Genomic DNA, 25,909 nt, shown 5'->3' on the forward strand with positions numbered 1-25,909 from the left:
GATTCCCTAGAATTAGAATAGATCTAACAACAGCAGCTATAAACAGCAGCTAGATCTATAAGCAGTAATATACAACAGCAGCTAAAAGGCAGCAGTTAAAAGCAGTAACACAGCAGTTACACAGCAGTAATAATAGCCTGCAAAACATAAATGCAAAACTATATTATAAAATATTCTATTAGGACTGATGGACGCCGCCATCTTCCATACAGCATGTTGCCAACTATTATGACAAATAGTCCAGTAGAAAATAAACTAACTACTTTACACATAATATAGATCTAGTAAAAAATATAAAATATTTCTACACTTACAGGCCGTCCCAGGTACAGGAATAAAAATATAATTAGACGACAGACCACAAAGATATTCAGCTGTCACACAGACAGATATGGTACTGACCACTGGTCAACTGTACACTGAACTGTTTTAAAACAGCGTGGCATCACTTTTTATACACAAAAAGCGGAAGTAGAAATAATAAGTTTGGCACTAGCCTATAAAAATAAAATATATAAAAATATAGCTCTGGGAGCGCAAGCTCACATTCATCCCGCCTTAAATTTTTGCGTCCTCGCAAAACAAAATACTAACCATGTACCAGCCAGAAGCATACTTGGGTACTGCAGTAATTACAAAACATGACGGTTCATACTGCATGAACATTCTTCCCTGGCCTCTGACTCTCTGTTCGACAAGAACTCTGCACCCAATGTTCAGAAGGTCGTTCCTTTTCTTCTGCAACTCAGGAACCTCATGGGAAAGCAATGTGGATTCTGGTTGGACCGGATGAAACTGTAGGAAAGGATTTGTTTCCCTACCTCCTTCTGCATGATTACTGGAAGTGTCAGGTGAGGCGACTTCTGTACGCATCGACATCATTTCTGCCACTGCGGGTTGGTTTCTGCGAACAATTGAATCAGGAGCAGTGTTGGATCGCCTAGGATTCGGTGGCACCTCAACCGACAATTCTGTTGGCTTGGGAGCAGGTTGCAGTTGTACTGCCTGTGGTTGTTCCACTGAGGCAACCTGAACGCGATTCACTGCTGCAGTGACATCAGGGCAAGCTCGGGTGAAGTGGTCCCGGCTTCCACAATTCGAGCAGTTGCTTCTAGAAGGGTGTTGCTGGTAAGCCCGGTTCCCTGGCTTCTTTCGCTGACCTTGGAACCTGTTCTGCAGCCTGCAATTTCTTGCAAGATGGCCAGGTTTGCCACATGTGTAGCATTTCCTGTTCTTCATCGTTGGCCTCTTATGGTTAAGAGTGCGCTTTGGTTGTGAGACAATCTGTCTCACCTTGCCGCTAATGTGATCAGGTTGATGGTGGTTGCAGTGGGGACAGTTAGAGTTCTGTGGTCCCGAAAGTTGTAGGAGCACAATCTGGGCTGCAAGCTCCTCCACTTGCTTGGAGAGCGCAGCTAGCTGGCTTTCAATCTTTATCTCACTGCATGTGACGTTGACTTGCGGTGCGACATCCTCATCCTGGGCCCACCTGATGGCCATGTCTCTTAACGCCAGGAATTCAGTTTCTGGCCTGTCAAGTAGTCTCTCTCGCAGATCTCTCCTTAGGATCCTGTCACTGAGGTTTTCTACAAACTGGTCCCTCAGGATAGACTTGCTGAAGGGAGTTTCAGATAGAGCTCTCTGCCTGTCTGTGAGTGCTTCAAATGCTTGAAGGAGACGGTGTGAGTATGCGCGGACAGACTCATACTGGTGCTGGCTTATTCGGAACAGCTCCCCAATGAGGCAGTTGATGCTCCGCCTTTCTCCATAAGTGGAGTGTAGAACTTGTACAAGGGCATCTGGACATGCCCTTGTCGTCTGAGGGTGACACCTAAGTTCGGCCTTCACTGCCTCACCTAGATGTGCAAAGAGGAAGTCACATTTTTCCTCTGGATGCACCATGTGTTGAGACTTCCAAGCTCTCTCAACATTTTGAAGGAACTCTTCAATTTCCCTGGCAGGACCATCACCATGGAAGCGCCGGATACTCATCTCTGTCCTAGGCACCAAGATAACTGTCTGAGACGGCTGCATTCTTGCTGCTGCTGCTGCCTCGCTGTTCATCTACGTAACTACTCAACAAAACTAAAGCCTAATAACCTCTCTAACAAACGCCCAAAGAAAAACTGAACTATACACTACTTCCTATCAATGCCTAAACTCCTACGCAAACCTAATCTATCCCAATAAAAAAATACAAGTCTGGTCACTCAAGCACAGATCCCACTTCTGACACCAAAAATGTGAGCAGGTCAGGCAGGCGCGAGTGGATAGAGAGAGAGGACCTATTCTCTGCCGCTCAACATTAAAATTTACCTAACAGTAGGCAGATGTTTGCGCTACTGGGTGGGCTCAATCTGTGCACCTCGGTATGGTGACCAAGGGGCTAGAGTCACCTAAGTAACCAGACATACTAAACTAAACTAAATGGAGACAAGATAAACTTTAGTTTACGATAAATAAAACAAAAAGAAATTTTATTTACATACAAAATAAATCAATAATAAAATATAATATATACACTAACTACTATAAACTACCCTCTAAATCTACACCACTACAAACACTACCAAACTAACCAAACCAACTATCTGACACAAACTGATCAAAACAACTATCTAACTAAATCACTAAAACTACTACACTAGACCTAGATCTACAATAAACACACTACAATATCCTACTATTACACTCATAACACTAACACTAAAACAAGAATATCCTATCCTTAGGCTCAGTACCTTACTATTCACTAAGAACAGAACTGAGAAACAGACTATAAATAAATATAACTAAGTTTACTAAGGTGATAATAAAGAAACAAAATAACACTAGATTCTAGATTCCCTAGAATTAGAATAGATCTAACAACAGCAGCTATAAACAGCAGCTAGATCTATAAGCAGTAATATACAACAGCAGCTAAAAGGCAGCAGTTAAAAGCAGTAACACAGCAGTTACACAGCAGTAATAATAGCCTGCAAAACATAAATGCAAAACTATATTATAAAATATTCTATTAGGACTGATGGACGCCGCCATCTTCCATACAGCATGTTGCCAACTATTATGACAAATAGTCCAGTAGAAAATAAACTAACTACTTTACACATAATATAGATCTAGTAAAAAATATAAAATATTTCTACACTTACAGGCCGTCCCAGGTACAGGAATAAAAATATAATTAGACGACAGACCACAAAGATATTCAGCTGTCACACAGACAGATATGGTACTGACCACTGGTCAACTGTACACTGAACTGTTTTAAAACAGCGTGGCATCACTTTTTATACACAAAAAGCGGAAGTAGAAATAATAAGTTTGGCACTAGCCTATAAAAATAAAATATATAAAAATATAGCTCTGGGAGCGCAAGCTCACATCAGGGAAATTTCTCTAGCCATCCAGATTTCTTAAGCTGTTTGAAGGCAACCTTTTTTTTTCCAATTCTTGTCTTGACATCAGCATCTGTTCCACTAAGTTTGTTTTTTTCCCGGCATTTACTGTTGGTTGTGGGAATAAAGTGCAACGTCATCTGTGAAGTCCAGGTTGTAAATAACCTTCTAGTAGTCTACACAACTAACAAGCAGTGAGGAACTCCATTCCAGCGATTGTTCTACTATGATACTTATTAAGTGTAACTATTTCGTCTGTGCACAATCTATTTTTTCTAAAACCTGCCTATTCATCCCTCAGCTTAGGGTCTACTTAAGTCTACTAGGTTCTTAATTCTTTCTAAGAGGATACGGTTGAAGACTTTACTGGCACTAAAAGAAGTGTGATTCCTCTGTTATTATTACAGTTGCTGTGATTACCCTTTTGGGGGAGCTTTATTAAGTATCCATTTTATCGGTATGTCCTCCTCCTCCCCCCATATCCTTTCAAGAAGTTGGTAGAGCATTTTTTACTGAACATTCTAGATCTGTTTTCAAGGCTTCTGATGAAATGTCATTTTAATTTCTTCTCTAGTAGGCTTATCACAGTTTATTGGGAGATCACCAATAGCCGGTTCTATGTCAGAGGGATTCAGAGGTTGTGGTCTATTCAATAACTCATGGTATTAGTCCACCCATCTCTTCGTCTGCTTTTCAAAGCTATTCGTTATGTTGCCCAGCTTGTCTTTTTCATGTTTTTCTGGCTTCTTAAACTTTCCCGCTAGACGTTTAGTGGTAAGTTGCCATAGTATGCTGCCTGTTCTGCTTCCTTGCAATTTGCTTTGTGTTATCTTTTCTGTCCTTATTTATACTGGGGCATCAATCTCCTCATGCCCAGAGTAGGCTACAATAAGAGTTCTCCTGACAACAGTCGAAGCTGTTTGGCCTGGGTCCATCTTGTTTCTCTAAGGCCCATTACTGAGATGTTCTTCATTCACATTTATGCTGCCACCTGCGTTGATTTTCCACTTTCATACATGGTCCTCACATTCCATGTTCCTATATGTATTGGTTTCCTGGTCGCTAGAAAGATATTCAGCTTAGCAGCTTCCTTTCGGCTTTCATCACTTTGTTTCATGATTCTTTGGGTAAAAGAACCTTCTGCTCTCTGGACAAAGTTTTCAGTTATCTCTTGTTGGCTTTTTGTTTCAAGGGTGGGGGTGGCTAGCACTACGCCCAGCCCTCCTCCTTTATCCTGACTTGGGACAGACAGAGAGGTCATTATGACTTTTCTGGTACAGTTAATTAAGCTCATACTTGAACAGAAATGTTTCGTTCTGATGACTATGGCCTCCTTCAGTCTTGAACGAGATGAGTGCCTGGGAATTAACTATGGTCGGAACGAGGTGACTCACACAGCATTTCCGCCCCCCTCTCCACGCAGCTGATGTATCCAAAGGATCGGCAAGTGCCGATACAGTTTGGGATCAGCGGCGTCGCAGGCTTTGCCAGGGTGTAGCAATGTGTGCTGTAAACTGTCTAAGGGTAGCCGGCTCCTGATTGTTCCTCAGGGTTGACTCCCGCAGCCTTTCTGCTGAATAGTAGCTCAATAGATAAACTGAAAGTAGGCCTCACGTCCATGCTGGTCAACGTTTCCATTGGACAGCGGGGCAGGACAGTGAAGCATGCTGTTTAAGTGAACCAATCAATAAGTTGACATTTCATGCTGTTTAAGTGAACCAATCAATAAGTTGACATTTCATGCTATATAATTGAACAAACCAATCAGATGACATTTCATGCTTGAAAGGTGAACCAAGAAAATCAGTTGACATTTGATTGCAGTTATTACGCTGTTGTAATTTTCATGTACTCTGTAAGACATGCAGATAATAAAAAAAAAAAAGCATAAACATAGCAATGACCTAGACCCAGTGGCGTCACTAGGGGGTGCGGTCCGCACCGGGTGACACCCGTTAGGGGGGTTTCTTGTTGCTTACAGTGCATCGTTGATCCAAATCATCGGATTGATTCTGACGAATGAATGTGACGAACTTTCTTTCCTCCTCTGACTGGTGAACGTGTTTAAAATGCCATTTTATTGAGCGCTAACACCGACCAAAACTTTGCAAGACGTAAATAAATTTACCCAGATGACTGCACTCTTCACTCTTGTTCAAAGAAACTTTCACATTTGTCACATCGATAGAGAGATGGCAAGGGTTTCTCCTCATAGGCAAAAACAAACAAAAACATCACCTTCTGGTCTTAACTTACTTTCACTTATCTGCAAATTAAAAAAAAAACATTACGTAGACTTAAGTTGCATTGAATATTTCACACTTTTGCAAGCTTATAATAAAGCAAATATGGTCGGTCATCAATTTTGCCACAGCCCAAGCTAGCGAATTAAAAGAGTTAGGCTACGTAAAAATGAACATCCATGAAAGCATCTCTTGTTAAGTAGAAAATATTAATTGATTTGATGCTGTGAAACATTGGGATGAAATATGGCTAATCAGAATTCAAGGGGTCGCACGTGCACCATCAGTATTGCATCAGCCTATACTCATACTCACACACGCACTCCATAATAAACCTTCACAATTTATATTTAAAGTTATAAATATCTTTTCCCAGTGATTTTCACTTACTTAACTTGGGTCTTCAAATATCAATCAAATTTCACAGGTAGCCAGATGTGATCTACATTTCATAGGCAGCCAGATGTGATTTACATTTCACAGGCAGCCAGATGTGATTTACATTTCATAGGCAGCCAGATGTGATCTACATTTCATAGGCAGCCAGATGTGATTTACATTTCACAGGCAGCCAGATGTGATTTACATTTCACAGGCAGCCAGATGTGATCTACATTTCATAGGCAGCCAGATGTGATTTACATTTCACAGGCAGCCAGATGTGATTTACATTTCATAGGCAGCAAGATGTGATTTACATTTCACAGGCAGCCAGATGTGATTTACATTTCACAGGCAGCCAGATGTGATTTACATTTCACAGGCAGCCAGATGTGATTTACATTTCACAGGCAGCCAGATGTGATTTACATTTCACAGGCAGCCAGATGTGATTTACATTTCACAGGCAGCCAGATGTGATCTACATTTCATAGGCAGCCAGATGTGATTTACATTTCACAGGCAGCCAGATGTGATTTACATTTCACAGGCAGCCAGATGTGATCTACATTTCACAGGCAGCCAGATGTGATTTACATTTCATAGGCAGCCAGATGTGATTTACATTTCACAGGCAGCCAGATGTGATTTACATTTCACAGGCAGCCAGATGTGATTTACATTTCATAGGCAGCCAGATGTGATTTACATTTCATAGGCAGCCAGATGTGATTTACATTTCACAGCAGCCAGATGTGATCAACATTTCATAGGCAGCCAGATGTGATCTACATTTCATAGGCAGCCAGATGTGATCTACATTTCATAGGCAGCCAGATGTGATCAACATTTCATAGGCAGCCAGATGTGATTTACATTTCACAGGCAGCCAGATGTGATTTACATTTCATAGGCAGCCAGATGTGATCTACATTTCATAGGCAGCCAGATGTGATTTACATTTCATAGGCAGCCAGATGTGATTTACATTTTACAGGCAGCCAGATGTGATTTACATTTCATAGGCAGCCAGATGTGATCAACATTTCATAGGCAGCCAGATGTGATCAACATTTCATAGGCAGCCAGATGTGATTTACATTTCATAGGCAGCCAGATGTGATTTACATTTCATAGGCAGCCAGATGTGATCTACATTTCATAGGCAGCCAGATGTGATTTACATTTCACAGGCAGCCAGATGTGATTTACATTTCACAGGCAGCCAGATGTGATTTACATTTCATAGGCAGCCAGATGTGATTTACATTTCATAGGCAGCCAGATGTGATTTACATTTCATAGGCAGCCAGATGTGATTTACATTTCACAGCAGCCAGATGTGATCAACATTTCATAGGCAGCCAGATGTGATCTACATTTCATAGGCAGCCAGATGTGATCTACATTTCATAGGCAGCCAGATGTGATCAACATTTCATAGGCAGCCAGATGTGATTTACATTTCACAGGCAGCCAGATGTGATTTACATTTCATAGGCAGCCAGATGTGATCTACATTTCATAGGCAGCCAGATGTGATTTACATTTCATAGGCAGCCAGATGTGATTTACATTTTACAGGCAGCCAGATGTGATTTACATTTCATAGGCAGCCAGATGTGATCAACATTTCATAGGCAGCCAGATGTGATCAACATTTCATAGGCAGCCAGATGTGATTTACATTTCATAGGCAGCCAGATGTGATTTACATTTCATAGGCAGCCAGATGTGATCTACATTTCATAGGCAGCCAGATGTGATTTACATTTCACAGGCAGCCAGATGTGATTTACATTTCACAGGCAGCCAGATGTGATTTACATTTCACAGGCAGCCAGATGTGATTTACATTTCACAGGCAGCCAGATGTGATTTACATTTCACAGGCAGCCAGATGTGATCTACATTTTACAGGCAGCCAGATGTGATCTACATTTCACAGGCAGCCAGATGTGATTTACATTTCATAGGCAGCCAGATGTGATTTACATTTCACAGGCAGCCAGATGTGATTTACATTTCATAGGCAGCCAGATGTGATTTACATTTCACAGGCAGCCAGATGTGATTTACATTTCATAGGCAGCCAGATGTGATTTACATTTCACAGGCAGCCAGATGTGATTTACATTTCATAGGCAGCCAGATGTGATTTACATTTCACAGGCAGCCAGATGTGATTTACATTTCACAGGCAGCCAGATGTGATTTACATTTCATAGGTCTATCCACTTTGTCCCGTTGTCTATCACTGACTCTATACTCAGCTCCTTGGTTAGCGAGCTCCCTGTACTTCCTGTATAATTTTAGTCCAAGAATCGTGTCTCATTTTGTTCAAAATATTTCATGTCACATCGTTTCACAGTAAGACACCTGCACATTAAACAATAAATACAACACATCAATACTCCCCCCCTCCCTATTATTTGTTATCAAGTCTTAGTCACGAGCGTCCAGATTATTTATGAAAGTGTCTATAAATGTCAATACTTTTGTTCCCAAACGTTTTCGTAATTTCTTTAATAAACACGTTGCTTTCGTCAACATGAGCGGCCGGCATCGTCTTATCAAAAGTTGACAGCAATAATTACTTGCAAGAGTGCAAACGTTCATCTGGGGAAAAAAAAACAAAAAACATTGTTGCTTCGAACAAGTTGCCTGTTTGAAATATATACTGTTAGGTCTACTATTCGATATTACAATATTGAATAATGTTATCAATGAATTATGCCGCTGTCGTAGCAGGGCCGGCCTAAGATGTCTTAGGGGCCTAGGCGAAGGGAATTTGGTATTCATAAATGAAATAGAGAAAAAAAATACAGCGAAAAAAATAAAATGATGCCATTTATTAAAAACATAGTGTATTCCAACAATAATATTAAGAACAAGTTTCGCTATTTCTTCTCTAAAAATTGTTTAAGAGTCCTGTGCCACCAATCGGATGCCCTATGTGGATCTTGCTGCTCCGACATTTACTAAAACAACGCTGACAATAAGCTGAACAATGTTATCGAAGGATTCTAAGTTTCCTCCAAGCGCTGCAGGCTTTCAGGCGTTTTTTTTTTCCTTTGAGCAACACAAAGTAATTAGTGTTAACAGTTTTAGTACATCAAAATATATGAATCTTGTTGTTAGAGCATCCTTCCTTGATGACCACCTTGTGGGCAAAAATATTTGAGAGTACTATAAACTATGCTCTTCTTATTGGATTCTAGACGCACCCTTCTTCAGATGCTGTAAGCAAAAAAACAGAAATAGAAATCTGCAACCTTTTGAACATAGCTGAAGGAATCATTTAGGACCAAGTTTAAATCGTAGTCTGCACAGTTAACATAATAAGCAAGCGGCTTCTTTTGATGAAGCAATACCCGAAGACCATTGTAGGCCCAACTATCCACTTATATTAGAAGCACCACCATAGCTTTAGCCTCGCAGGTTATTTAAAGATAATTGGGGATAATTGGAGCATTTGTTCAGACAATTCTGCAGACGTCTGGTTCTCATATATACGAAATCCTAGAAATAACTCTCTAATCTCTATTTTAATCGGATATTCCGTAAACGGAGACCACAAAACAGTTTTTGAAAAAAAGTAATGCTAATTTGATCAACTTTATGTTTTTAATGCTCTCAACAATGAGAAAAACGGTGCGGATTGGAGCTCAGTATTTAGTCAGAGCTGCATTGCCCAACAGGTCTATTATCTCGTTATGAATCTGTTGGGCTTTTTTTTTCCCTGTCAAATTTCAATTATTCATAACAATTTTAAATAAAGCCTGGTTTATTTTTTTTTTATAAAAATAATGGTGTTAACTTTCTTTAAGAACTAAGAGCCAAATACTAAATATTGGTCAGAGAAAGACACTATTCCATGATTAACTTGGACATCTCTATATCTTCTCTTTGTAAAAAATCTGCTCCCCAATTTGGTTTCGCCATTCATTATAACAGAAGAAACATATTCACCTTTAACAATACACCTGAATCATAGGGGCCTACTATGATATTTCGTTTGCGTGCTAAATATTAATGTTAATTTTATTTGTTTAGATTTCATCTCCTTTTTTAACTCTTTCTCTCCGTAATTATTTACCACATTCTGGTAGAATCAACATTGGTATCGTCAGTTAGGAGAGAAAGAGTTAAAGATCCGTTCTAATGATTACATAAACATTTTTTACACAACACAGAAGACAACAAAACAATGTGAAAAGACTTCCGAGGACGCTGTCGTCCAAATTGAATGATTTACATTATCTTACAGTATCTACTTCATTGGCTCGGATACACAAGTTTGGGCATCACAATTGTTGAGACTGTTTGTTACTCATCAAACACAGTAGAAAGTCAATTAAGAGAGCAAACTCAGTTTAAAACTTGAAGTCTCTGCAAATATCTCTGGAAGGTGCGAAGTGTTGCTATAAATCATTTTAAATACAGAAAAAAATCAGATTTAGCTTTATGAAAATTGAATAATTAGCAGCTGCGTCGAAATTTTAATTCGTGAACGTCAAGACTTTCATTCGTAAGTTCTCACGTGGGCCACAACTAATCAAGAGTCATGGGCCCAAGTAGAATGAACCCCTTTGTGCCATCGTTGCCACGACACAGGCTGTGGGCGCCTAATGGTCGTGGGCCCCGGTTCATTGAACCCTCTCGCGCCATGGATATGCTACGCCACTGGTCATAGCATACAGATCAATGCCCAAAGCATTATACTATCCATAAGGAAGTAGAGAGACAAAATTGCGTTCAATACCACATTGATGTCAATGGGGACCAAAGAACACGAATGACCCATGTTCCGTCACCATAGTTATCGACAAGATCGTTAGTTTTAAACCGCGTCTGAAATATTTTTGAGCTGGGGAAATATTTCCTGACTGATCGATGACCGGTGGGTGACCTGGAAACACGTATCTCAGTTTATGTCAATGAATGCTTCGCAATGTGTGGTCAAGTGTATTCATGTAATTTAGGCCTACATATGCTGTATTTTACAAGAACTTTTATTCTCCCACACACATTCTTGGATCAAATGGAATCTCTACACAATTATTCATTATACCTAACAAAACACGAATCGACCAAAGATTGCCGGTAATTAATTATTTTGTTTGATGCCAAAAAGGGAGATTAATCCTTACTTATTAAGGGATATGGCTATATATGTGGGGTTTGTCCCCTAGATAATTGTACACGTTATTACTCCCACACCCATTCCAGGATATAGCTAAAACTTTACACAATTATTTATTATACCTAAGAAAACATGAATCAATTTTTTTTTAATTAAACAATTAGTCTATTATTTATTGGTAATAAATTATTTTCTTTGATCTCGAAAAAGGAAAATAATTTCAACATTTTTTGAGATATATAGTTGTAGATGTGGAGTTCTTTTTTTTAAAAATATTTTGCTCGTTCAATATTTCTCTAGGAATTTCTTTGTTACCTATACCAACCGTTACGTATGGTTTTATATTAAATTTCGCTTAAACAAAAATTGAGTCTAAAAGTTCCAAGTTTATAGGATAGCGCGGATCAAAGAGTGCCATGTTTTATTCGCAAAGCCGTATCACACGGGGGCCAGAGTTTCCTTAAGAAAGCCCCACACGGTGATTGTTGTAGAGTAGGCCTACTAACATATGAAATAAGCTATTCGTTCTTAGCCTCTCTTGGTCAACATATTCAGGCTATTCCTTGGAGGTCAGTCTTCGGCCTCTTTTGGTGATATACATTCAGATTCCACAAATTAAACCCATTTTTTTACAGTATTCTAATATTCATATTTTATAAATAAATAAATAAATAAAAAGATTTTATGTAAGACTTCAGTGGCGTAGCTAGGGTGGGGTAGTAGGGGGAGAATTTGAAAATCCCCCCGGCCCCCACTAGAGTGGGGCCCCCAAATTAGTGTTCGAATTAATTTTTTTTTACATTAAATATTAAATATTACGCAAAATGCATGGGCCCCCAAAGATATCAAGCCATCGGGCCTCCAAATGATGGCCAATTCCTAGCTACGCCCCAGCTGGTTTGACGCATTGTCGTAAATTCGGAAACATCTATATATTACGATTTACGAGCATGCTACAACTACGACAGTGTTGCCAAGCGTAAGATTAAAATATTTTCAGTAAAAAAAAAATACATTCATAACAGTAACCTAAAATTAACTATTATTATACCTTTATTAATAACATGAAATAGATTTTCAAAAGCGTTTTGATTTTCAATATCATAAGTGACAGACTGAGAGACAGATTGCGCAAACGCAATGCGACTTGATCTTTACATAGCCCTGATAAAAAACGGAACATTAGCAGCAATAATACTATCATTACACTCTATGTTAGAAGTTCTAGGCCCTCAGACTTATATATATATATATATCATGGGCGTAGCCAGGATTTTTTTTTCGGGGAGGGTTGGGGGGGATTTTCTGACTTAGACCCTCTCACGCCGTTCGGAGCATTTGACGTCAAGCAGTTTCCATAAAAATCTGTCACTGGTAATGTCTGAAGCCTCTTCCCACCTACCATGAGGACCTCCATGAATGAGTGGCGTCAAGTTGTACTAGGATATTATTGCAACTCTTCTTATGCGTAATTCATTTTGTCGGAGAACATGTCCCGCAAACCTCATGCGTCTTTGTCTCACAATCTTACTAAGGGGTCGACTCCCAGTTCGGCATAGGATTTCCTTGAATTAGATCCGATCTCTATAACTGACTCCTGAAATCTGTCTTAGCCATCTTTGTTGAGCTATATTTAGTGTTTTTCGATTTCGGTAGATGACTATTCACTGCAGTTCATTAATGGAGCCCTGCCACTGGTAAAAAATGTGTAACCTCTCTTGAATACGCTCTTGGAATTAAGTGACTGTAGTTTGCTTTAGATTTTATATCGAAAAGAGAAGTTTTATCGTCAAAATCTTCTGTTAAAAAAAAAAGCCATCTGTAGAAGAAACTCAAAACCCCCGATTGACTTGGCTACGCTCAAATAATTTTAGTGTGTAATTTGCTTTTTTATTATATTGAAGATGTATTTTTAGCACCAAACCCCTCTGAATGGGGGTTTAAACTCAAAACCCCTTTCGGCAACGCTCATAGATTTTAGAGTGAGTAATTTTCTTTTATTTATATTGAAGATGTACTTTTTAGCTTCAAACTCCACTGGAGGGGAGTTTAAACTCAAAACCCCATAGACTACACTCATAACATTTTGAGTGCGTAATTAGCTTTTTTTTATATTAAAGAGGGGGTTTATCGTAAATTTTAAACGGGGTATAAATAGAACTGGTCACATGAACAATAATTAGTTCAAGCAAGGTGCAATTCCACACTTTTTTTTTTACCTGTTAGTTGTGGTCTGTCTGTCCGTTCGTCCCTTTTAGATCCCAGAAATTAGAAAAGATATTGAAAATCCTATATCATGCAAGATTTAGATATTCGAAGTTCTGATGCAATGACTTTTAACTTTAAAAATGAAATATGCAGGCAGTTGTTTTTTTTCCCATAAAAGTACACCATTTTTAAAGTACGACAATTAATAGTGAATGAATGGAGAACAGGACTATATCAATGAGAGCAATTACTCACTGTATTTTTTAGCACATTTGTGTAAACGTTTTTTCTTCTAAAAATAATGTTATAAAAAATTACTAAATTAAATATTTTAGGTCATACAAGCTACATGCTTTTTGAAGAAAATGTGTTTTTTTTTTTAAGAGAAAGAATGCATGTAGTATGTATATAAGTTGAACCTAATTTAAACCAACAATTAATAAGCAATGTTTCATATTATGCAAGTATAATGCAATCAATCAAATATTAAATTCATATTTAACAAAAGGGAAAAGTGTCTTCATTGAGGCCTAGAGTGAGAGACTAACACTCTACAAACAAGTAAATCAATTAGATAATCATTCAATAACATCGGTTAGATCAAGTTCACATTAAGCCACATCTTCATAACTGTCGATTCATTGAATAACCTACATATGAATATTAACAATGTAATAATAATAACATTAATTAATAAATCTCCGTATTCTGACTTCTGAGGTATCATGTCGTCAGTCGGACTAAAATTACAATAGTATCGGCAATACTTTTCGTAACACACATGTCTCTACTTTTTGTATTGGTTGAGATAGGGCTGTAGTTGTTGATAGAATGTAGCTCATATAGTCTCTCATATTCTGACTTTTACCAGACTTATTGGACCACTTTGGGGGTCGATCTTGAGTTTTGTGTGGAAATTGCTCTTTGAAAACATTTTTTGTTTATAATTAGAAATGTAAACAGCCAGTAGGATTTAGAGTTATTGCCAGCGTCAGATATCAAGCTAAACGTTTTTTTCTTTTCAATATATGAATCAACTATTCATGACGTAAAAACACTAGGTTTACATCTGGCTGCTTCAATTTGGCCCAATGATACTTTCGTTTCCTCTTTTAGATGTGCCATTTTTAGAAATAGTAGAGTAGCCTAGGCTATATTAATCCTAGAACTACGTCGAATTTCGTCTGACGCATATTTCACCAAAGATTTAGGAAAGAGCTGATCATTATATTCTCTTTCTGTAATGCTTAAATTTCGGCTGAAGTATTAAAAAGTGCTCTTTTTGACTATTTATGTAAGGAAAAAATTAGGCCTACTACTTGTTGGTCAGTTAGAGGGTCTTTTAAAAACAGATTATTTTATTTTAAATTGAATAAGTCAATCATTTTTTTGTAGATTTATATTTCTAAAAATCAATTTTACATGAATTTAGGCCTATATAGGGCCTATCTAAAATATGATATCTGTGAAAAATATAAGTAGGCCTAGGCATATTTATAAATCCTATTTTTTATAGGACTATTTCATTTGGACTAATGCAAACAAGAAAAATATACAAAATATTTTATAAAAAACAAAACAAAACAAAAACCAAAGCTTAATAAGTGTAAATGGTTTGGACCAGTCATGCACTTAAATTTGTAATAGATCTAGACAACAACAAGGAGTCTGTGCGATTATATTTTTTTTTACCAATTGTTTTTGTTTAGCGCTATTACTCGTGATTTTTGCTTTCTCAATACGCTATGATCCTATTCATTATCTGGACCATTTGGGAAAATGGGGGAAAGGGATATCTGGGTGAACTTTACTGTAATCGCCTTTTAAAAGCATTCATTTAAAAAAAAAGGGAGAGGGGAAAGACCTGAATTCGAACTTATGGCTCAAGTATCATCAACCCAACATACTTATCACTGTGCTATAGAGGGGTGCTTTTGAAAAATAGAAGATTGTATAGGCCTAGTTATCTATTGTTAGTTTCAAACTTATTTTACAAACGGCGACCTGTAAAGAAGACATGCTTAACCACTCTGCTAGTGAGGTACTTATGACTAGAGAAGATTGTATAGTTATATATTGTTTTTTAATTTAGAGCGGCGACCTATAAAGGTGTCTAATTAAGCTTATACCACCACTTCAGTCAAGTACTATTTCTTTCCCTTGTTCGAGATACCCAACAAAATAATTAATACAATTTTTAAAATTGATTCTTGTGTTTTCAATAAAAGAAATAATTGCGCAAAATTTCAGCTTGATCCTCGATTGGGTGGCGGAGAAATAACGTATACATACCAGACGGAGTGAGATGACATAAGGCAATATATAGGCTAAGCTTTGTTATAAAATATAATTAATTAATTAGTTACTTGTTCTATGACAAAATTAAAATAATTGTCGGGCTTATTATTATTCATGACGTATTCTTACAGATATAAATCGTTTGTATTAATCTTTAAGTGGTGCAAAGTTTCTAAAACAACACAAATTAAATTTAACAGACATACAAACACACTTGCATTGTGTGCAATGCATCATACTCCCACTACACACTTGCCTATGACCGCAAACTGAAAGTAATTTTTCTTGCCATGACCTCAAAAGTTCAAGGACAACTTCAGCCATTAAACAGGAAGACGTGTAAAGTGTGATTGTTGTACATGTTGTTGGGGACCTGGGAATCAAATTAGTTCACCTATTTATAGTAGTTAGATCTTTATTGACTGTTTAGTCAACAACACACCGTTGTTTTATATTCCGTTCTAAACGTTTTTGAACTGTGTAGAATCTAGTCTAGATTAGATACTAGGCTAGATTATGATTCTAGATCTAGAGTCTAGATCTATCATCCTGTGTAGTGTAAGTGTGTTACTGTTGTGACTGTAGTGTAGACTGTAGTAGACATTGATGATTGTAGTGTAGTGTTAGTAATTAGTATCATTATCTTGACATAGATCTAGATCTAAGTCCTAAGTATCATTTTATAGTATAATAGTATGTAGACCTAGAGTTCTATGTAGATTAGATTTTGTTACTTGTACGTCATAACACAGTAGAGTAGGAAGACTAGTCTAAGTCTGAGATCTACCCTGGACATAATAAATCACAAAATGATCATATGATCTAGATCTATCAGATTATCTATCATCTAGCCTCTAGAAATACTCAAGATCTAGATTAGATATTCGAGTATACTAGTATACATACTAATAGTATAGTTAGTTTATTAAGTTACATACTAATCTAATACTATCTAGAATCTAGACTATTCTAGACTAGAGTAAATAATCTAGATTCTAGATCTAGATTGACTAGATCTACTATTGATCTAAAGTATTGTGTCTCAGGCACAGTGATGAAGACAACCTTGACGTGTGTAACTGTGTAAGCTTTTAAGTCTAGTGTGTTCCTACTCAAGCCTACTCTACTGATACTGATTCTAATCTTAGTTTTAGGTCTACTGTCTAGAATACAAAAATCAAATCTAGATCTAAATCTAGATTTTTTAGATTCTAGACTACTTATTTGATTTATCATAGAGTAGAGTCTACACTCAGACTACACTGTCTACAGAGATCTAGAGTACTGTCCCATAGCCTGCCATAGGCCAGGCACAGTGAGGACTGATGAAGTTGAAGTGTGTAACTGTTTAAACTTAAAACTATGTAATGTTCCTACTGATTTACTGATGAAACTGATTCTAATTCTAATCTTAATCTTAGGTCTACTGTCTGGGATATAAAAATCAAATCTACTTATTAGATTTATCTTAGAGTCTAGATCTAGATGATACTATAGATTAGAATTATAATTTATGTAGATTCTAGATCTACTAATAGATTATAATATTATAATATTTTAATCTAGAATAATCTAAATCTAGGCTAATCTAGCTATTATACTATACACACATGACATAGATCTAGACAGGTATCTAGGCATAGTATTATGGCCATTATAATTATTACATTATATTTATAGATCTAAGATCTAGTTCTATATCTAGTACTTAGGACTTAGGAGTACATTAGAAGACTAAGAACTAGACTTAGAAATCTTTATAATATTTAATAGATATAGTCGACATAGGACATAGATCTACTCATCTAGTAATATAGAAACAATATATATAGTTTTTTGGTCTTTTTTTAATCTTCACAATCAATGCATTAATAAAATTTAATATTTCTAGATTTAGAGAGTCTAGAGTCTAGATCTATATATCTATATTCGTTTAAAAAAGAATCTAAATTCTAGATCTAGATCTATACAATCAACTATGGATGACTATATCATACTCATACTATATAGGATATTATAGTTATTTGTAAAGAGTGACTTGCTTAGAATAATCTATATTAATAATTATAAAGTATAAAGATGTAGTTTTATATAACAAATTAATAATTAAAAAGAAATTCAGAAATCTTATATAGAAAGATTTAAATCTAGAAGTAGATCTAGTATATAGAAAGATTTAAATCTAGAAGTAGATCTAGTATATAGAAAGATTTAAAGCTAGAAGTAGATCTAGTATGTAGACTAGATTTTGTTTTTATCAATAAAGTTTCTAATTGTAAGTCACTTGAAGTTTCTTGAGTCTGAGTGTCTTAGATATAGATTATTGACTATGTCTATAGTCTATAGTATGATATATCCAGTCTAGATCTAGATAATCTAATCTATCTGTTTTGGGCTATTACCACATTATGCATGTCAGGATAACATTGTATCATTGTATGATTATTGAAAGTGTTTTATAGTTACATGCCATAGGTGTGACATTATTAAATTACTTTTAACTGTAGCTGTAGTCTACAAGCCTGAATAGTTACCAAGGCCAATTTCATTTTTTTTATACGCTTTACACTAAAACTTTAGCCCTATGGCCTTTAGTTATACTTATGTTTTAGCTTTATGGATAAGAGTATAGGCTGTTTTCGATGCACAAGTCTTAGTCCCTACTGTGCACAATTCAATTAAATTATTTTAGATGGATGGTGTAAAAAGTGATAATTCTGGAACAAAGGTCATGGAGGCATACACAATTAGTAAAATATAAATATAAGACTGTGTAATTTTAAGTGAAAAAAAAACAAGATGTTTTTTGTTTATTTTACACATATCAAAGGTATAATCAGTTAAAATATTTTATCAACACATTGTAGGTTTTACGGAAAAATATACAAGTAGACCCTTGTTTAAGTCCTCTATTAACTACTTATCACCTCAACCGGTACAGTATTACTAACAGTGATTTCATTACTATGGCTTTGGTTACCGAAGGATACTGTATATAGCTTATGGATATACTTTTAACATACTTTGAAATGTGCCAGAGCTTGGATTTATTGCAAAGGTATGCACGGAGATCTGCCTCAGTTCTTTAGTAAATCAGCTCAAGGTGCTGTACCTTCAAGCATGGGAAAAGGTAAGAATTTTTTTTATGATGTCCTCACTAGTTTGTATTGAACAGCAATGCTCATTATTTTTTATACCATTGATAACCATTGCATTCATGACTGAAATTCCAAAGGTATCCAGACTCCACTACAATTTAAGATAAACCACACTATATCAATAAAACATTATTTCAAATTATTCCCTTATATAAATGTTATACCTACTGATGCAACTAGTATATGATATATATATATAGTTAAAAGAAATGATCTAATGAGTTTTAAATATTGTCTAATTCTAATTGCTTGAAGTTCGGGGCAAAAAAAAAAGAGACACCACCATTATAACAATCTTGTAGGATAATCCACTAAAAAAAAGGTCTCTTGCATTGATTAAAAACCTGTTCATCTATAACAATCTTATAGGATAATCCACTAAAAAAAGGTCTCTTGCATTGATTAAAAACCTGTTCACCTGTTTAAATTATTTTGGCTTTACACACAGCATCACCATATGTTTCTCATGATTTAAAGCTAAAAGTTTATAAAAAGTCAAATAGAACATTATAAATATCTGTCACGATAAATCAACAAAATTATTGATTGAATAGTCACGCTCGTCACAGATACTTTCTAAGTAAATGGTGGATACTTCCCTTAAGAAACTCTACATTCTTATACATTAATTTACAATTATTTGTTCCAAATTATAAATTAGCCATTTTTTTGTGTTATGCAACCTTTGTTTTTCTCTTGTTTGGCAAAGGGTTACTCATGTTAGAGGCCTACATTGAAATATTATGATCCAAACCTTTATAATTCACTATTAACGGTGTGCTATTTAACTTGGTGAATTTGTTGCTCCCTTTTTTTTTCACCATTGTTTACTTTTTTTAAAATAATCTATTTATAACCATAATAAAGCAACAATGCTGATCATGCCTGTATACATTCTTATATTATCTACTGACTCGGGGATAAATCCTATTATACTTTTGCACCTGTTATCTAAGACACATTTTTTAAAAACTTACTAATGTCAAATATCTCATTTCACTCCCAAGTGAATTGAAACAAAAAAATAAAATCGTGGAGCACTAAATCATGACTGTATTCAAATATTTGCTATATATATATATTGTTATTTTAAAACTAATATATTTATCGACCTTTCACTACATTTGTATGTAATTAAGTAAACAAGTTACATTCTGTCATTAAAAAGCTTGAAACACTCTTCCCCGATCCTTGCGGTGTTTGCCAATTTCAAACTATTTTAGAAGACATCAAGTGGATGTGAATGACAATAGTGTCCCACTTTTTTTTTTTGCTTCACCTCTCCTGTTTCTATACAGAAAATGACAAACTGTATAGATTATAGATATCCGCTTTAAAAAAAAATGGAAAAAGAAAAAAAAACATATCAGATTTTTTATTTATTTTGATAGGTTTTAGAATTGAATACAGTATGCTAGATCACTATCCCACTTTGTAGAGCCCAGAACAGTACTCTCACCCAAAGCATCCCAGTTGAATGTTTTTTGTATGTAAGCATATCTAAACAGCACACATTTGAACACTTAGACCTTTGTAATCTTTCTAGGTCACTTTCTATTGATGTGTATCAGTTGCATTTTAATGTCCCTGTGTGTCCCACAATGACTACAGGTGGTAGGCCTACTAGAACACAACGGTAGTGAATGGTGGAGTGTACCAATATTGCATGTCCGAGCATGTCATAATTAAGTGGGGCTGTTAAAAAAGTGTATATACATATATGAAGAAGTTACAAGTCCAACTTTGACTGTGTAATACTCCCCCCCCCCCTTTTTTTTTCTTTTTATTAAACTGGAGGCTTTCAACTGGACTGACTACAATCACAACGGGCTTCAGTTCTTGGCCAATAGGCTACATTTGTAGTTTGGTTTCAATGTTTGTATCAACGTACTTGGTGTTTAGCCGGTGGTTAACGGAAGTTAATGGATTTTACTCCGTTATTTTCGTTATATAAACATATTTGTTTAAACACCAATATTGGGTGAAATTAGACGTATTATAATTATTCTTTAAATTGGCAGTACTTGAGCAAGATATAATCCACTTTTAAGTAAGGTTAGATTCACCAGATTGTGTTGTCTATATGTTGATAGATCTAGCTAGTAAATATACATCCTTATCTCTGATTCTACATTAGTATTTGCCACTGAAGTGATTTCGTCATACCTGGCTAACAGCAACGCTCTATAAAATACATGTATGTATAATGTTTTGTGCTCAAGTAATACGGTAATTAGATCTGGCTGCTTTTTCTAAGAAGTAGCAATGGGCTTCCATTGGGGAAAACAAAAGTAGGTGCACGCTGTATTATTATGCCTACGCCATTAAAGCTTGAATATTGTTTGGTCACCCATCTATTGGAAGTTGTAGTACAGCCGTGAAGGGAAATAAAAGAAGTTAGTAAAGTTAGTTACTAGAGTCTAGATTCTAGACCTTCCCCCCCCCCCCCCCCACTTATCATACCTATGTAAAATTCTTTTATTCTCAAATCCATCATTTTGCCTTCTGCTTGCACGAGACATTGATGACTTTCTAGTTTCTGCACGAGACGCAGGTGGTTGATGAAACCATCACCTGACTTGAGGTGGTTAGCACTTGTTTGGGTAACTGGCGCTTCGAACATGCTTTTGCAAAGAGGAAAAAAAAAATAGATAGTGACTGAGGTAGCGCAGTTTGCTACCGAAACTGATGGTCTACAGTTCGAATTCTATAGTTCTGAAGACTAGATGGTTTTAAGGGCGTTTACATGTTCACCCGTAGGGCTTACTAGATCAAGTCATTTATCGGGAAACTCGAGAAATGCTGGTGGGGAAGTTTAAAGGATCATTGTCTCAGACATGCCTCGAACGGTGGTTACTAGGCCTATTATCATAAGACATCAGAGTAGCTAGCTAACTGGCTTTATGCAATGTAACCAGCTTTCTCGTAACCAGATAGTTTTAATGAAACAAAGAAAAAAAAAAGGGGGGGGGGGGGCTCAAAAGTCAAGCATATTTAGATCTAAAAACCCAAAACAGGCTAATGAAAATAAGAGTTCACATTTTTCCTAAGCGTGCTGCAAAAAGAAAAGGTGAAATTGCTACTTCTGAAATCGAACTCGTGTCATGTTTTTTAAATGAAATATTCTAACCATTTTTTTAAAATATACTAACACACCATTTTAAAACAATAGAATCAAGGAATTAAGTATAAAGATAAAAAAAAAGAAGCTTTTGGGATAATAATGAGATGTGTATAAATATATCAAAAGTTTAGTTATTTGTCCAGAAATGTAATTATACATATCTGTGTGGTTCGCGGTGCAACAGGTGCATTGTAATTCAACGAAAATTTGCAGTTTTATCTAAAAATGTCTACATCTCAAGTTTGTACTAGGTAGTGGGTGTTATTCAATTGTTGTGTTTATTTCACCATCTGTCTACACCTCTGCAGTGTTCACGCTGGACCTATTCAGACAGTCGAGGGGCATTTTTAACAGTTCAGTATATACTGTATTCGTGAGCAATCAAGTTCTAAATGTACATTTTTATATGGATGGCTACGGTAGTTTGATAGTTTGTACTTCATGGTTGATATCCCCACATAAAAGTGTTTTTTTTATAACCCAAAGGTAGGCTTACCCGTTGTTCATAATATGAGCCACTACTACATTAGTGGCATTCGTCTCAAAAACATTCCAAGCTCATTCTTGTGATCGTGATGCCGGCTTACTATATGATATCAGGAGAGCCTCCTCTGTAGTTAGTGGCTAATGTCTAGGCATTCATCCAATCACCATGAGATGATCTTCAGTTGCTTCGCGACTGTAGGAGACCATACACATATAGTTCGAAATCACATACATTTAAAAAAAAAATAACAATAGTTTCACCATTGTCTTGTGCCTAAAACTAAGGCTACATCTCTCGTGATCTTTTTCGTCTTATTATTACTCATGCTTAAGCATAAACATTCCTCAAAACCATTGTTTTTTTTTGTTTTTTTTTTTACAAAGCTTCTCTCAACTCACTCCGTCTGTCTGTCTGGTACACATTTTGTACACGTTAGTTTTCCCACTTCCCTTTCTCGGGTCAAGTTGAAACTTTGCATAATTATTCATTGTTCCTAACAAAAGACGAATCAAACATTTTTTAAAACTAATTAGCTTATTTAATGGTAATTAATTAAATTTGTTTATACAGAAAAGGGGAAATAAATATCACAGTTTAGATATTTATGATTGTAAATGTGGAGTTTTTTTTCCTTTTAAAAGCTTGTAATTTTAAAAAAGTATTTTGTATATTTTCTTGTTAATTTAAAAAAAAACTTCTGAGGAAATATAATTAATTGCAAATAGGGAAATATGACATTGATATTAATATTATGGTAAGCATGTTACTACTAGTGTGTTTGACACCAATCCCCCTTGTAACTTTGGCTGTAAGCACAGTGTATCGCTTCAAGAGAAGTCGCAGGCTCCGCACCTTGTATTCTCATGCCTTGACCAGTTCACCCCAAAAGTGTATTGGCGTTACCAACCAGTCAGCAGCCCATAGCGCAGCATCGAACATGCCGTCAACATGTTGGGCAATGCATGCCACCCTGTGCTGACAGTTCGATAGTGGCCGTAGTTTGAGCTCCTGACTAATCTCAAAGTACCCACTGCTTTTAATGATTTTTATCCCCCCCCCCCTTTTCCCTCCAACCGTCATCCTTACCACTCATTCTCCTCGACCTTGTTTGCGTCCAAACTAATCGCCTTCTCTCCACGTGATAGCGCTGACCAATACAGCCACCAGTGTCAATAACCTCCGGAGTTATGTAAGCGCTCTATTGAAGAGCGCTTTATGAGGACAGCCCTTTTAAAAACCTTTTGCTATCATCAGTGGACCGGTGAACTGTTGGAGGTGTCTGTGTGTCTCGACCGTAGCGCTGGTCTTAAACAGCCCATTTTCACAGCGGAATTTTTTTTTTATTGCTACATGTGTTCATAGCGGTACCTGCTGGTATTTTTGGTTGACTCGCGCGTAAAGTGATTCACTTGGATAATGTTGTTTTATCTTGGACAGTGTGGACATGCTTAAGTAATAAGTAGTGGGTCTGGTTGAAAAGAAGTTTCAAGGTCAAGGCTCTTTACCTAAAAATGTGCGCAAACTTTTTTTTTTTTTAATTCTGATATTGGACTTCCGTATTTACAGCTAATCGAAAGTAAACATTGTGTATTCCTTTGTATATAGCACTGACAACGAGATTCGATACTCTGATCATTCGAAGTCTCTGTATTATTATACGAGCACATACAGTAGTGCATGTATTCACTTTTAATTGTTATGCTTGTATGCAAAGTTGAACGGAGTGCACAGCTTCATTTTGTTTGTTTTCCCCTTACTTTTTGTTTTATAATGCTCGCCTAGATCTAGATCTGTATTTTTGTGTAGCTTTTAATATACTAGCTCAAAAACATATTTTTATTAGCAGCTTTTCTGTTTTCCCTATTGATTCAGTTGATTGAATGTCCAGAGCTTTGAATGCTTCAAGGCAATGTGTTCTCTGATTAGCGTCATTCAAAGTTGGACCAAAATTTGGGTTCGAGTTCTTAATTAAACGTTTTACAGCGCACAATCATTTGTTTGATTAGGTCCCAGGGCGCTAGTCTCTACATCTCTCGTGTTGGCCTGTCAAATGTACATTAATTTCAAATTAGAACATAGGTGTACGGTTCTTTGCTTATTAAGCTAGAGAGTGTAAGAGGTGAATATTGGACCGCCATCTTCTGGGTGTTTATTAGTACTAAAAATATAATGGCAGCACAATTAGAGGACAGATACGAGGGTTACTGTGTCTATAAACACTATGTCTATAAACATAGATTTCTATAAACTTTGTAAAAATTGTGCCTATACACACAGTCTATAAACAATGTGTCTATAAGCACTGTGTCTCTAAACAGTGCTAACATAAGAGACGGAAAGTTTATGGTGACACGGTCACCATTGACATAAAAAAAAGCCTGTCCATGCAGACAAGATCTATGTTTAATGTTAACTCACAGCCTGACGTGAAGGTATGTCTATGTCACAAACACATTCAAGACATATATTTTTAAAAGTTTACACACGAAGAAACAAATCCGTTCACGTTTTTTTTTTAATATGCTTTCTCTCTCTCTCTCCCTCTCTCCCCCCCCCCCCCCCAATAGTCTGTTGCATTGTCAAGAAAAATGTGTAAGCCAACATTTGAAATAAAACTACAGGATTGTTTTTCTGTTAGGAAATGAACTTGAATCAGTGATGTCCAAACTACGGCCCGCGGATCATTAACTTGATAAAGTGATGTCCAAACTGTGGCCCTCATGTCCTGCCCGTGACGTGGCTGCTGGAACCTGCTGTCCACAGTGATAAAGTCGCAGAGCAGTAGTTGCATTGGGTCGACGATTTGTTTCATGGGTGAAGTGGAAATTTATAAGATCCACAGTCTGAAAAAAGGTTAGGTAGCTCTGAAGAATCTGTGACTTCTTTCAATATTGGATTTCTAGTGAGGCATCTCTGATGAATCATTAACTTCTTTCAATATTCACTATATTATCTCTTGTTGAGCTTTTGGCTGTCCAATTAGCAAAGTCGATTTTTTTTGTTCCTGTAATATTTCCATCTCTTATTAATTGCGTTATTATCATTAGTAGCCATTAAACTCGAAATCAAATTGGCGGTTTTGATTGATAATAAAGGATTAAGTTCTCCAAAATCAGGTTAGTTACTGTAATCGGTAGTTAGGGCTGTCAACTATCACACTAACTTTCAACTGCAGGCCTGTTCAACTCGGTGAAATGATTATGATGTTTATGATTACTTGTTGGGAACTGTCTATAGTGACATGTTGAAATCTCTTTACAAAATGGAATTGTAATGAGTTTTGGAAGAAAAGTTCTTGGATCCAACTAGATTTTATCAACCGGCTGGCTTGTAGTATCTTCAAAATATTTTAGTTCTTCTCTTCCCCACCTCACAAGTCACAAACCCGTGTGTGTGTGTGTGTGTGAATGTTTGCTACTTGTGTTCAGTAGTAAATTTGTTACTTAAAACCACACATTGGCCT

General features: G+C 36.4%; 2 protein-coding genes across 7 annotated transcripts in view; one reads left to right on the forward strand and one right to left on the reverse strand.

Annotated features, from left to right (window-relative positions):
* On the reverse strand, positions 1-3,383 carry LOC129928787 (uncharacterized). 2 transcript variants are annotated; one of them, XM_056044687.1, is made up of 2 exons: positions 595-3,383; positions 1-137 (listed from the first exon to the last, which is right to left on the reverse strand). In XM_056044687.1, the coding sequence occupies exons 1-2, from the start codon at positions 2,062-2,064 to the stop codon at positions 117-119; spliced, it is 1,491 nt and encodes a 496-aa protein (XP_055900662.1). In that variant the 5' UTR covers positions 2,065-3,383; the 3' UTR covers positions 1-116. The 2 variants fall into 2 exon arrangements, with proteins under 2 accessions (XP_055900662.1, XP_055900655.1); XM_056044680.1 differs by lacking the exon at positions 1-137 and having other exon boundaries at positions 314-2,978; positions 3,156-3,383.
* A 12,628-nt stretch (positions 3,384-16,011) lies between these two features.
* The window catches only part of LOC106052335 (ecdysone receptor-like), a 72,279-nt gene continuing 62,381 nt past the window's right edge, over positions 16,012-25,909 (forward strand). For 2 of the 5 annotated variants that reach the window (XM_056044746.1, XM_056044718.1), the window contains exons 1-2: positions 16,012-16,235; positions 18,545-18,807. Coding sequence is in view for 2 of the 5 variants with exons in the window: in XM_056044718.1 (XP_055900693.1) it covers positions 18,738-18,807 (70 nt within the window). In the remaining 3 variants the exon portion in view is untranslated. Of the gene's footprint in view, positions 16,236-16,899; positions 17,014-18,544; positions 18,808-23,184; positions 23,960-25,909 lie in introns of those variants that run through there. The other 3 variants (XM_056044726.1, XM_056044735.1, XM_056044755.1) reach the window with 3 other exon arrangements.

This window comes from Biomphalaria glabrata, chromosome 1, assembly GCF_947242115.1.
Source record: "Biomphalaria glabrata chromosome 1, xgBioGlab47.1, whole genome shotgun sequence".
NCBI classification, from domain to species: domain Eukaryota; kingdom Metazoa; phylum Mollusca; class Gastropoda; family Planorbidae; genus Biomphalaria; species Biomphalaria glabrata.

Coding starts and splice junctions, on each gene's coding strand:
- LOC129928787 (XM_056044680.1), bottom strand. CDS start 2,064: ATGAACAGCGAGGCAGCAGCAGCAGCAAGAATGCAGCCGTCTCAGACA.